This window comes from Chlamydotis macqueenii, chromosome 15, assembly GCF_036417535.1.
Source record: "Chlamydotis macqueenii isolate bChlMac1 chromosome 15, bChlMac1.mat, whole genome shotgun sequence".
Lineage (NCBI taxonomy): Eukaryota > Metazoa > Chordata > Aves > Otidiformes > Otididae > Chlamydotis > Chlamydotis macqueenii.
In genome coordinates, this window is record NC_141570.1 from 13,999,038 (window position 1) to 14,012,978 (window position 13,941).

The following is a 13,941-nucleotide window of genomic DNA, read 5'->3' on the forward strand; positions in this document are numbered from 1 at the left end:
CAGATAGCGCCGCTTGCAAACACGCGGGGAACGAGGAGAGAAGCCAGCCAGCGAGTTTCCCGCGGGCTGCGGCGGGGCTGAGCTGTTTGCGCACGGCGGTGCCAGCCCCGCCAACCTCGCACCCCCCCGCGAACAAACAGGGCCCGCCAGGGACCCACGGCCCGCGGGCGGGGACGGCCAGAGGCACCCGGCGGGCTCCAGCCGCCGTCCCGTCCCGTCCCGTCCCGTCCCCGGCCGGCCCTGCCCGCGCGGAGCGGCCGCGGCGAGGGGGCGTCGCTGCCTCACGGAGGGGGAAAAGCCGCCGCCGAGCCGGCTGCGAGGGGAGCGGCAGCGCCCCCCGGCCCGGGAAAAGGGCGGGCTGGGCGGCGGCGCGCTCCCGCCGCGGCGCCGCGCCCCATGGGCGGGCGGGGGCGCGAGCCCGCAGCCCCTCCACCTCCCTTTTCCCGCCCCGTGAGGAGGAAGATGGTGGCGGCCGGCTGAGCGCGCTCCCGCCGCTCCGCTCCGCTCCGCTCCCCTCCCCTCCCCCGGCGGCGCGCAGGCGGGCGGGCCGGCCCCCGCCAGGGCACGGAGCTCCCCGCGGCGGCGCGGCACCACCCCGCCGGGCCCCGCGGCAGCCGAGGAGGAGGCGGTCGAACCCCGCGCCGGGGGCTGAGGGGCGCCGCAGGGGCACTCCCGCTCTCGCCCGCGGCTCCAGGAAAGCGGGGAGGCGGCTGCGGGGCCCAAGGCCCCGTTGAGCGACGGGCAGGGCCGCGCAGGCCGGCGGGGCGGGGGGGGCGGGGGCGGGCGGGCGCTGGTGTCGTCCCGGCTGGGCGGGAGGGAGGCGGCGGTGAGGGGAACGCTGCCCGGCGGGGAGGAGAGCGGCGACCGGCCGCAGCCGACATGGAGGAGCGGTCCCCTCCCGGCGGGGGCCCGGCGTTCCCCCCGCGGGGCTGAGCGAGCGGCCCCCGCCTCGGCAGGGCTGCGGGGCCGGCGGCGGGCGAGGGGAATATGCGGGGCTGCCCGCGCCCCAGCGCCCTGCGTGCCCGGCCCGGCGAGCGGCGGAGCGCCGCGGCCCTGCCCGGCCGCCCCTCGGCGCAGGCGGCGGCGGCGGGAGGAGACTAGAGGCGGCGGTCCGAGGAGAGCCCGCCGGCTTTCCCCACCCGAGAGACCCAACTCCTGAGCGGGCTCTTCGGGAGGAATTGACAACATGGCTTCCCCACCGCACCAGCAGCTGCTGCATCACCACAGCACCGAGGTGAGCTGCGACTCCACCGGGGACAGCAACAGCGTGACGGTGAAAATCAACCCCAAGCAGCACCAGGGCTGCTCCTCTTCCAAGCACTGCAAGTACAGCATCTCCTCCAGCTGCAGCTCGGGGGAGTCGGGGGGCACCCGCCAAGCCGGCGAAGGTGGCGGCAGCGGCTCCGGCCGGCGCCGGCGGAAGAAGCTGCCACAGCTGTTCGAGAGGGCCTCTTCCAAGTGGTGGAACCCCAAGTTTGACTCCAAGAACCTGGAGGAGGCGTGCATGGAGAGGTGCTTCCCACAGACCCAGCGCAGGTTTCGCTACGCCCTCTTCTACATCGGCGTGGCCTGCCTTCTCTGGAGCACCTACTTCGGCGTGCACATGAGGGAGAAACGGATTGTTTTCATGGTGCCGGCTCTGTGCTTCCTCTTGGTGTGCGTAGCGTTTTTTGTGTTCACTTTCACCAAGACTTACGCCCGCCATTACGTATGGACTTCGCTGGTACTCACCCTCCTGGTTTTTGCTTTGACTCTGGCTCCGCAGTTCCAGGCTCTGAAACCTGTCTCAGGAAGTGGTGACATGTCCAATCGGACTCCCCCGGCAGATCCCGCAGACACTTGTCTTTCTCAAGTAGGCAGTTTTTCTATGTGTATCGAAGTGCTCTTGTTGCTTTACACGGTGATGCACTTACCCTTGTATTTAAGCTTGTTTCTGGGACTGTCGTACTCGGTCCTCTTCGAGACCTTTGGTTATCACTTCCGCGATGAGAACTGCTTTACGCCCCTCGGAGCCGAGGCGGTTTACTGGGAGCTGTTGAGTAAAGCCTTTCTGCACATCTGCATCCACGCCATCGGTATTCATTTATTTATCATGTCCGAAGTCAGGTCGAGAAGCACATTCCTGAAAGTGGGGCAGTCCATCATGCACGGAAAAGACTTGGAAGTGGAAAAAGCCCTGAAAGAGAGGATGATTCATTCTGTTATGCCAAGAATAATAGCCGATGACTTAATGAAGCAGGGGGATGATGAAAGTGAAAACTCCATCAAGCGTCATACCACCTCAAGCCCCAAAAACAGGAAGAAGAAGCCCTCCATACAGAAAACCCCCATAATATTCCGTCCTTTTAAAATGCAGCAGATAGAGCAAGTGAGCATTTTGTTCGCAGATATCGTCGGCTTCACGAAAATGAGCGCCAATAAATCTGCCCACGCTCTGGTGGGACTCCTGAACGACCTCTTTGGACGTTTTGACCGTCTGTGTGAGGACACTAAGTGCGAGAAGATCAGCACTTTGGGAGACTGTTACTACTGCGTAGCCGGCTGCCCGGAGCCCCGGGCGGATCACGCTTACTGCTGCATCGAGATGGGCTTGGGTATGATTAAAGCCATCGAGCAGTTTTGCCAGGAGAAAAAAGAAATGGTGAACATGAGAGTCGGTGTTCATACCGGGACAGTCCTCTGTGGCATTTTGGGAATGAGGAGATTCAAGTTCGATGTGTGGTCCAACGATGTCAATTTGGCCAACCTGATGGAGCAGCTCGGCGTGGCTGGAAAAGTCCACATTTCGGAAGCTACTGCGAAATATTTGGATGACCGTTACGAGATGGAGGACGGAAAGGTGATGGAGCGAGTTGGTCAGAGCGTGGTAGCTGACCAGTTAAAAGGTATGTGCTTTTATTTTGTGCTTTTGTTTCTTTTTTTTTCTTTTGGGGGGAATATATTTTCCCTAGTGCATGCTTTTTTTTCCTTGCTGACTTGCAAATTGAACGTGTTTTACATTTAACTCTGCGTGCTGGTGATCAGAAACTCCATGGGAATTACGGAATAAAAGATGCCATGGGGATAAGCGTGAAAGATCTTCAGGGGAGCTCAAAATGTAACTTAGACTCCAAAACTCCGTAGCGGTCCCTGTGAGAGTATCGCATCATAGGGAGGAGAAGGTTAGTGTGTTTGCTGTCTGCGAGAGGTTTTTGTTTTACTGTTGTGTGTCATCCTTTAATTCAGTAAGTAAACTTGTTAATTGACTTCATGTGCCATACATAGAGCATATGTGTTTTGCAAAATTATGTATATCTGTGAAAAGTGGTGGGGTTGGTTGTTGGTTTTTTTTTTTTTTTGGCATTGGCAGAGTTGGGACTGCGAAGGCATTTGGGAAAAATGACAGCTGGATTCACAGAAAGAAATGAGCACTGCAGATTTGGCAGTTTGATAGAGCAAGTTGTTACAGTTTGAAGCTGGGCTGGAAAAAGTTACTCAGGTGGTTGGGTGAGCTGGCAGATGCTCTCGTTTCAGCAGCGCTAAGGATTTGGGGATGAAACTGCAAATTTGCCATTCGGAAAAGAAAATGAGGGATCCTTCGGTTCCCCGTATGGCTTGGCTAAGGGTTCGATTTTCATTTTTCTAGAGAGTATTCATTGTGAAATGAAACCCTTGGCTGTGTTCTAGCAGCGCTTAGGAGCACGTGCGGGATGACTGTGTGCGCTGAGGGTTTAGTTGTCTGTCCCTTTAGAAAAAGCTGCGTCTCCTTAGTGCTGTGCCTTTGTCTCCTGGAGGTACGGCTGTCTGCAGTGCTTGTTGGCCAAGCTGGGGAGCAGACGACTCAAAATGGGAGTAGAATATGTTGCAAACCCTTTTATGCTGTGTGAGTTTATTCCTTCTGTTTATAAATGTACCCATTTTTATAAAATAAGTGTAGAAAACAGAGTGGAAGAAACAGAAAGAGTCGTGGGACAGCGTTGTGTGGAGGAAGGAGATAGTTGTTGCAACAAATACAAAGCGAGGCCAGGATGGTTGTGGAAAGGTCAGGGAGTAAGGACGGGGGGGAGGAGAGGATTGCAAAACAGTGGTGGCAGCGGGAATGGCAGGCCACTCGCCTCTGGCAGGTGCTTATTTTGATGTGACACAAATACTTATTTTTGGTGAGCTGGCTGTCCGTGTGCATACGGCAACCGGGCTGCAACGAGAGGCTTACGGGGAGGGAAAGTATCCACAGTGACACTGGTGGCTGGAAGCCATTGAGCTGAAGCAGATGTGTGTCCTCGGGCTTCGGCTTTCTGTTTAGCTTCTAAAAATACAAATTCAGTTCATTTCTTTGAAAACTGTTGACACCGATGTATTTCAGTGGAAGTGTGCTTTCAAGAAAAAAGAATAAGTTGTAATCTCTCCATTACCCTAAGCTGAATCTTGCTGTTCTTGTGAAAATAAATTGAATAGTTTGTAGGGAAACCCTGTACTGTTTCCCTCTTCCATCCACCTTTGCAGCCAGGTGCAGTGTGAAGGCCGTGTGGTAGCAACAAATGAAATTAAGTGTTTATGTTACATTTCTAACTGCACTCAATGTCATTAATCACACAAATGACATGAACTTGTGGAGACTCATGGTACTGCTCTTAAATATTTATATTTATTTGTTGATATTTTCTAGGAGGTCACAAGAGCCTTGTGTAGAGCAGTTATACCCCATGCCAGGAGTGCTTTTTTCATGGTCTTTCTCGGACTTCTGCTCTGTCCTCGGCTACGTTTAGTGCGAGAGGGCGTAGGCCGCTGTGTCTCATCAGTACAGTGGTTTGGGTTTTGCAGCTCTGGGGGCCTTTCACAGGTCCTGCCTGAGCCGGGGCGCTACAGGTGAACAAACTGAAATGCAAACTAGATAAGATGAAGTGTGCTTTGCAGACTGACGTTTTAATGGTCTCCTCTTACTGTGAAAGCAACTGAAGCGTGTGGTAAGAATCACTTTAACGAGGAATAGGGCTTGGGTTGGGTTTTTTCCCCCTTTCCCTTCAGGGGCACATAGTGGGTGCTACCGAGTTGCCCAATTTTTCCTGTTTCCTCAGTACTTTAATCCTCAGATTACATAGCTGATAGGTAAATGGCATCAGGAAAAAAAAAAAAAAACCAACAATGATAAAAGCAATCTTAACAGCAGTGCCACAGGCTGGCATCTAGAACCTGCTGCAGGGGACAGTTTTCTTAAGGAGCAGCTCTGAGATTTAATAGAGTAAACTTGAGATTTCACCTCTTAATTAACTGTCCTTTGCCAAGCACCTGCTCAGTTTTGTGAACAGAGGTGCTGTTAGGAAGCTTTGCTTTACTATTTTCCCTGAGAATTCTTTGATAGCAGTGATAGAGAAGAGGAAGTTTGTTGTGGTTGTTTAATTATGTCATACATTGTACTCTTTTCAAGTTTGAAAGTGCTGCGGAGATAACAGACGTAAGCTTTGTTTCCCTGCTGGTACTTCACTTCTCGGCTTCCTTTCAACCTTTGGTATCTTAATGATACCCTATTTTTTATGTTGTACGTCTAGTGCATTATCTCTCGGTTGTCGGAGCTGCCGCAGTATTGTAGCTATCTTTCTGAGGCTAAGTCAACACGATCAGGTAAACTCTTTATAGAGCAAAACAAGAGGCGCTGAGGGCTCGCTGTCCACACTATACACATCTCAGGACCTCTGCCTAAGCCTAGTTCTGGTCTCAGTCTTTAAACAAAAGTACCTCTGTGGTTGGAGCGCATCCGGCGCACTCCTGGAGCGAGTCTTTTGGCTCGGTTCACCCAGAAGGAATCCAGCTGCAGCCCTACCGTGTGCACCAAAGCGGGGTCTGTAGGAGTGAGCTGGGAAAACCGCTGCAGAGCTGTGCTCCCCGTTCCGTTTGAAATTCTGATGTGGATGTACCCTGAGTTGTCCTGGTGCTGCTGTTCTTGGGTTTTTTTTGGAGTAGATGAGGCAAAACTAAATTTCTCTATCCCTGTGCTGTTTTGTGGTTCACTGAAACCTTAGGATGGAAATATATTTTTCCCTCCTCTGTTTCCGTGGCTCCTTATTGCAGGAAGTGGGGCCCTAGGATGTTCCCTCCTTTTTTCTGACTTCTGAATTAAGTCGATGGTGTCTAAAACAAACTAACAAAGAGCGAGCCATGGATGACCTTACAGTGTTTTTGCCTGTTCCTGGCTGCTGTTTGTTCTGAGATTGCTTAGGCTGTCTGTTTTCCCAGCACCTGATCGCCTTGGATGAGAGGGGAGCACAGGAGAGCGATGGTGTGGTGATTTTTTTGAGGAACACAGATAAACCCGAGACATCAGGTCAATTATATCTTCCATAATAATTTTGCTGTAGGATTTGAGACGATTCACTTTTTCTATTTTCTTGCTGAGCTTCCTAGCAAATAAAGTTATTGAAGACTATGAGATGGTGAGAGTCACGTAACACATGTCAATGTGTCCCTTCTGAACTCTGCAGTTGGAGATCTCAGGATATAAAAAGTTCTGCTTCTAGAAATATTTTTGTTTTACTCTGTTCTTCTTGGTTGTTTGCATTTCTCTTTCTTGGTACTTAGGAGGTCGCAGTGCTGTTATTTGCCAGCCAGCCAGCAACTCTTCCAGAAATACCAGGGTCACCGGCATCTTTTGAGTGTTCAAAGTATGTAAGCATGTTTGGGCAAGAATGCTTTCTCTGTGTTTATAGAGCATAGCACAGCGGAGCCATGATTTCGTCTGGGGCGTTTGAGTGTGTGCTCGTATTCTAGTGAGAGTCATTGTTACTGAAGTTCCCGTTAACATGATTCCCGAACCTTCTGCAGCAAGACGCCTCCTTGTTCAGTTTGCCTGGAGGATTGGCTTTATCGCTGAATTTCTGTTAGAAGCCCTTGAAAATACTGACACGCTTCTCCCTTGGATTTTGTCATCTGCTTCATCATGGAAAAACTGTAAGTGGATCTTGTGCGCTCCGTCACCTGGCTGACCGAACGGAGCTTCAGAGGGAAGCCCAGCTTTCACAGCGCTGACTGCATGAAAATCCACCAGTTCACCTGTGGCTGCTGGTGGCCGTTCCTGACAAAGCGTGTCAAAGATCTGCAGCTTACTGTCTTGTCTCTCACTGTTCTCCGTGTTTCTTTTAATATCTGCTTTACTTTTAAACATTTTAAAAAATAAAGCAAATAACTTAAAAAAAATCACAATTTTCCTCAATATTGAAACCTTTTAATGTAATTTAAGGCTGAGATTTCTCCATGAACAGCCTAGCTCCTGACGTGGTGGCAGCCTGCGACCGATGGGATGCTTTCCCTTGGCAGACCATGGGACACAGCTCTGCCTGGTGACTGGATACTCTGCTGCTTCTTCAGCTTTGGGTTACGGGGAACACGGTGTGGGTGTTCCTGAAAGACACAAGTTTTGGATAAGATTATGAAGAGATAAGTCGTTGATTTTTTTTTTTTTTTTTTTTTTCTTCCCTTCCTCTTCTCTGTGGCAAATTGAGGGAGACCACAGTTACACCCTGATGGCAGTGAAGTCTTCCCTTCCTGCCCCGTCTTTCTGCACGCAGAGGACCCGTAGCTGTCGTGTGCTTCCGGACGTTCATACGTAGATGAAAGACAAGATGAACGTTTTCCTTAGCTTTTTGAGCCCAGTCTGCTGGCTGTAGTGTAAATCTAGAAGGCTTGTGCTTGCGCCAGCGGGACAGCTCTGCAGGTTCACCTTTGCTCTGTGCCTTGGCGAAGAGCGACTTTCGTCTCTAGCTAGTGAGTGTTTTGGGGGTGAGTGCGGGAGGTTAGGGGGCTGGTCCTGTTTCTTGCCAGCTGCTGTGCTTCCTGTTCGACCTCTAGTTTCATCACATTCAATAAATGTAAAGCTTTAGACACCAGCTTTCTGTATTTATTGACTCATTTGTGGTAGACATTGTAATTCTGGATTTTCTGTGTTCTGATACTAATCTGAGGGTTGGGCAACAAATGAACAAATGTCTTTGTCTTTTTTTTTTTAAGTGCTAATGAAGCAAGCATGTGTATGTATTTTCACTTTCCTACAAAACAAAACTTGGAGTGCTGACTGAGACAGAAAATTTTATTGACTAGTCAGTTCATCAGTTTTACATAATCTGACCTATTAACTGTTGTTGTTGAGGTAGTGGTTCATGATCTTATTTTCAAGCGTGAGACTGAAAATAAAATCTCATTCCTGGGATGACTTCACTCCTGTATTTAAAACATAAAAAATATTCCGTGACAGATAAAGAATAATAATTAGAGGTAATTTGCATGAAGGCATATTGCCAGGAAGAAGTAAATTCTACCTTGATTTAACATTTTGACGTGATCTGTAATTTTACCGTGTAATAGCAGAACAGAAAAGGAGGTAAATAGTGAATATAGCTGCTCAGCCTGGTTTTTGTCAAGTCTTCACGCGGTGAAGATGCGTTTCATAGCTATACACAAAAGAACAAACTTTGTAGGAAAAACTAGTGATTATTGAGCTTTCTAAATATTTTATGTGTTGCAGTGACATAACTTTTTCTGAAAGTAGACCTCTGTATGTGTGTGTTAGTACTGATCAGCTTTGCTGCCAGGCAGGATTTTTGACCCCTACAGGAAGGTCACAATTCCTCCAAATTTTAAGGAAGATTTGTTGAGTTGCTCTTGGTTTTATTTGTGCAAGACCAAGTAGAAAAATATCTCAGTTAAAAAATATTCATGCTTAGGCTGGTTTTGGTACTTAAGGGAAACCTGGACGTTGGCTTTTGAGGCTTTGAGTTTTGATAGCATATTTAAGGGCTAATCTGAGTGCAGAGAGAGAAAAGTAATTTACAAGCATAGTCAGTATGGAAGATTCTCCACTTTGTGTGGGATGGAGACTGACTTTAACCATATACATTGGTTAACAGCCTGGGCTCCAATTTCACTTCATTGTGTGTCCTGATGCTAATTAACAAGTAAGTCAAGGCAGCGCTGACAGTCTGATTGTAAAGTGTTGCAGCTCTGCCTGTTTAAGCCCTGTGTAAGCACTGTGGAGTGAAGTAACAGTTTCAACAGACCTTTAGACGTGTACACCCTACAGGAGCTGACGTGAGCGTGGCAGGAGCGGAGCTGTGTTCTAGAACATGGGAAAGGTGAGGGCTGAACTTGGAGGGACACCATGGCTTCTACTGCATTCCGTGATCATCGTCTGCAGAGTCTCTCATTTATGTTTCTCTCTTTGGCTACCCAAGGTACAGGTGCTGCTGTGTCAACAGGTACCCTACAAATAACAAAACTGAGCTCTTTTCTTCCGGTTCCCATCAGTAAATCTTCAGAGGGACTGTGTAATGCAGGAGAACTTCTTTAAATAAAAGCCTTGACACTGTGGCTTTTAGGGGAAAAAGATTGATGGAAAAGACAAAACAAAGTCAAAGACGTGTAATTTGTATTCATCTTCTGTCAGGAGGAGGATGCATGATTTGAATGGGTTGTTTAAAACTCTCTTTGCTGTGATTTCACAATATGTACTTCACTCTTCCTTCTGGCAGGCGAGGTGTATAAGAATTTGCACTCATTGCTTCAAAACAAAGTACAGGCTCGTTTGATTTCAAGTTGCTGTAGGTTGTCCTGGAATATTACTAAAATTAGTAAATTAAAATTATTTTCTACCATCAACAGTTTGTGTTTAAGCTGTCTCTCTCTCTTGATCCTGAATCACAAGCTCACTCCATCCATCCTGGCTCTGTAAGGAGAGACAGCCATTCCTCTTTCCGTTACAGCTGACACTTGAAAATTCTCTGCTATTTTTAGATGATTTTCAATCTCATTTCTGTCCTTTGAAAAGGAAAGAAAGAAGAATTCTTAGCCTTTAAATTTTTGACTTCCTGGGGGAGTTGCTATTGCAGAGAAGCCGGCTACTCAATAGATTCTCATTAATACATTTTGACAGGTTCTGTTCTGTAAGTTGGTGTTATTGTGATGGCTGTTTCATAGGTTTGTGGGAAATTCTTGGAACTCAATTTAAAACAAAGCCATGCAGCTTTTGAAAGCGTAGCTGCTTGCTCCCAAGTAATGATTTGTGAAAAGGAGCCGTATAGACTGAGATTGTGCCATAGCGTTACAGCTTTTCCTTCACCCAGACGTCGTGTTTCGGGCACTGGTACTCTCTTGGGCAGTAGGACAGATTTGGCTGGTTAGGCTAATCTTGCTAGGCATGTGTCAGTACTGGGCTGTACGAGAAATCTGTACTGCCCTTCCAAGACACATTATTTTCATCAAATGTATATTCTCTTCTTCCCCCCCCCCCCCCAAATGTTTTAACCTAGAACAATAGGCCTACTAGATATATGGCCTTACAGATAGATAATTTTCATGGTTCTGAAATTACTTTGTGAAGGAACAAAACGTACTAGATATATTTTTTTCAGTTAGTATTCCCTCGGACCCAAAATGCCCGTTAAAATTGCCTGAAGATTGTTTGGGTTTGTATTTGCTACAGTAACTTAATGTGGGAATTCTTTGCAAACCAAAAAATAACAATGATTGTATTGCAAGTCTTTATTTCACTGGTAGCACTTACTGTTCCTCTTGTTGCGTTTCTAAAGCTGCTGTCTTCGACTTTACTTGATAAAATTAGAAATCATGTTATTGTCATAAAATAGCATTAGTTAGAAAATCTCCAGAATTGGAGCAGTGCAGAGGAACTAGTCGAGCTGAAGTTAACTCAAATTCACTTGTGTGGATGTCGTCGTGGCCTGGAAGGTTCCTGCTGGCCACGTGATTCCGCAAACCAGAGATCCTCCCACTGCAAGAGGAGGAGAGGGGCCGCTCGGAAAGAGAGCCAGCAAGCATCCCAATCCTGCTCTCTATAACAAGGTCTGTAAAGACTTAGTCTCCTTCCAGTCTTGTTAGTTTCTAGGCCTTAATAGAAAAACTCCTTTTTTCCTTCTGAAAAGAGGAGAAGGAGAAAGTGGAAAGCAAAGCTAATCGATGATCAGTGATGATATTAACAAGTATTCATATGTTTTAAGAGCCAAAATCGAGGTGGTTTGACTGTGCTTAACTGCATAGTAGGCAAAAAAAAAGTCTGTACTATGTTTGATTCAGCCTACAGAAAACATGGGAAAAGTTCTGCTTCTAATACTGGATGCGTAATTATTTACGTATATTAGATAAACAAGGATATTTGAGTCAGAAATGGAATCTTGTTATTTTTTTAAATGGGCAGCTTTGATGTTTGACTTGCATATGCCTAATATGTGGAATAGAAGTGTTTGGTTTTTTTTTTTTTTTTCCTTTCCAGGCTATTACATCAGGCATGCAATTTCCAAAAGACCTCCCTGGTAAGCTTTTGCATAGCTGTTTCCAGTAGCTCTTGGAACCAAATTCTTGCATTCTGTAACTCGTGTTTAACAGCCATGTGAAGTCTGTCCTGTAAGGTATGAAGTGCCTCTAACCCCTGACCAACTTGGACGCAAGTACAGCAGATAAATCTTTTGGAAGTGCTCAGGGCTTGACAGGACCGGTGTTAAGGACAGGATGTAACGAGGAAATGTTCCCGTAAGGGCATTATTTGCAGAGAGACCAGGTACAACATCATTAGCTCCAAATTTCCTTTGTTTAGACAGCGTGATGCTCAGTAAGAGCTGTCTGCGTTTCTAGGAGGTCTGCGTTTGGGCTGCGCTGAGGGAAGAAATGGCCATAGGCTTCCCGAAGAAAGGGGGAGACTTTGCAGTGTTGCACATGCCCGCAGTGAAATTACCCCAGCAGATAATCAGACTTTGATCCGAGACTTCTGAAATATTTCCCATCTACTTCCGGTTTTAAAAACTTGGTTCTGGTTTGATAACAATAGGTAGGAAAGCGAAAGGATTTTACTTGCATTGCTCACTCTGACTCCCTATTTGGGACTGACCGTGCTGCTAAGATACAGGTTATGAAAGAGATTCATTCTATCCCGTGTGTACATGTAAGTTACTAATGAGACAATATAAATAATATTTAATATTTTACTTGCTACTTGGCAAGTAAACTTGGCATCAACGAGAAGCAGAGAGCATTCTTAAAAATACCACATGAGGACAAGAAAGTTTATTCAAAGTTGTTTCATAATCCCAATGAACCATTTAAGAGAAACACACACACCCAACGCCTCACCTGAGGTTCTGGAATCCATAATGATCAGTAACTGGATTTTTCTGCTGAGGATGTTAAAGTAACATGTAAGTCTTAGGTTGTGAAACATTGCTGCTGCTGGAATCTGCTGTGGATACAGAGGTAAACAAAAAGTCTGCTACTCCTCACTGAAGTCACGTTTTCTTACCTGTGTCGGACACTTTAAATTGGTATTTGACAATGATTTTCCACAAATAAGTCAGAATCTTAGTTACATAAAGCTGTTATTTGATTTTTATACGTACATATATATGTGTATATATAGCATTTCCGTAGGTGTGTTCATCCTTAGGATGCTTCGGACGTGAAATACTGCGAGTTGTCTTTGTGATGTGTTATTTCTGAATAATCAGATGCTTGAATCATGTTTTAATCAACTTGGAAAGTGCTTAATTCTTGTTGCACGCATGACTGGATGTTCATCAAATGGGTGGTGTTTTTTAATGAAAGTTTTGCTTGGCTGTCTGTATTTAACAGGGAGCATCGTAAAACCTACCTGCTGGTAATGGAAGGTGGGAGCTGCATCTCGGGGAGGTTTTTCAGAGTGCACTTGTCTGTAGCCGCGATTGCTTCGGTTCGGCATGGGATCTGCCCAGCTCGGCAGCGCTTCTTGCAGGAGACCAGCTCTGGAAAAGGCAGGCGGGTGCTGCGGCACGGAGGTGTGTTTGGATGCCATCTGCGTGCTCGTGGTAACTGAACCTGCCACCTCCTGCTTTGTCTGATGTAGGGATGGAAAAAAAAAGGATGCGCAGGCTACCGAGAGGAAGGTGCTGGTTTCTGAGCCCTGGAGAAGCACTGGGGTGACTGTTGTGCTTTGTGCTTACCCCTGCTCGGAGATGGAGCCAGTCTGGCGATGGCTGTTTGCTGTTCAGGGCTGGTAATGATTTAGTGTCCGTAATCGGGTACTGAAAGTGAATCAGACCATACAGGAGACATTTTTGATCAGTACAGTGTTTTCTAAGTGTTAGAAAAAAATGTGTGCATGATGTGGCTATATTTAAAATGTAGTACATCTGTTAAGCTTTTAATTCTTTCCAAGATTTCAGGAGGTGACAAAGTTCAAAATTGTCTTAAAATTTAGATTAAGATTTGTTTCCAAGTTAGGATACTTGCCTGCTAGACCTCCACACTTGCCAGTGCTTCGTGGAAGCAGTATGTTAGATAAACTGCATTACATATTTATTTTGAGACTTAGATTATTATTTGACTTGTATGAGCCACAGACAAGTGTGCAGCAAATACAGTCGTAAATTTGTGCGAGTTGTTCCCCTGCTGCTGTAATGGAGAAGGCTTTGCGGCATTAGGTTGTGCTGACAGCGCGTTATTTGTCTAACCCGCTTGGAGTAGAGGATTTATTAATTCTTGCTCTGCTTAGTAAGCCCAGGAGTTGGACCATGCCCCACGGCTGTTCGGTGCAGCTTTTTAAACGCGAAATCCTCCTAATTCAAATGGCGCTCTGTGTTACAGTTTAGTTATAATTGTTTCGTTTCAAAGAAGAGCCGGTTGTTCTTACAGCAGAATTATTGATTTGTGGAAATAGCAGAATTGTGGGTGTGTGTTAAACGTGATCTTCAGGACGTGGTGGTAACAGAAGAGTTTGTGGTTTGGGAGATATGTAATATTCAGTTCAGGAGCTGCAGTTACCGTACATGGAGTATGGCTGTAGTTTGTCTAAATAAGACAGCTTTAAATGTAGCCAATGACCTTCACAGGTATAAGTAAAGGAAAATGGTGTTCTGAAAGTCCTTGCTGCTGTGTTTAGGTGATTCGGTGTAAAATGAACACACAGTACAAGAGTTAAAGCTACAAACACAGACTTTG

At 46.9% G+C, this 13,941-nt stretch overlaps 1 protein-coding gene across 8 annotated transcripts in view; it reads left to right on the forward strand.

Moving 5' to 3' along the window:
- The first annotated feature begins 864 nt into the window (after positions 1–864).
- ADCY9 (adenylate cyclase 9) overlaps positions 865–13,941 on the forward strand; it is a 101,892-nt gene continuing 88,815 nt past the window's right edge. For all 8 annotated transcript variants that reach the window (XR_015260235.1, XR_015260231.1, XR_015260234.1 and 5 more), the window contains exon 1: positions 865–2,885. Coding sequence is in view for 3 of the 8 variants with exons in the window: in XM_086760004.1 (XP_086616130.1) it covers positions 1,187–2,885 (1,699 nt within the window). In the remaining 5 variants the exon portion in view is untranslated. The remainder of the gene's footprint in view (positions 2,886–13,941) is intronic.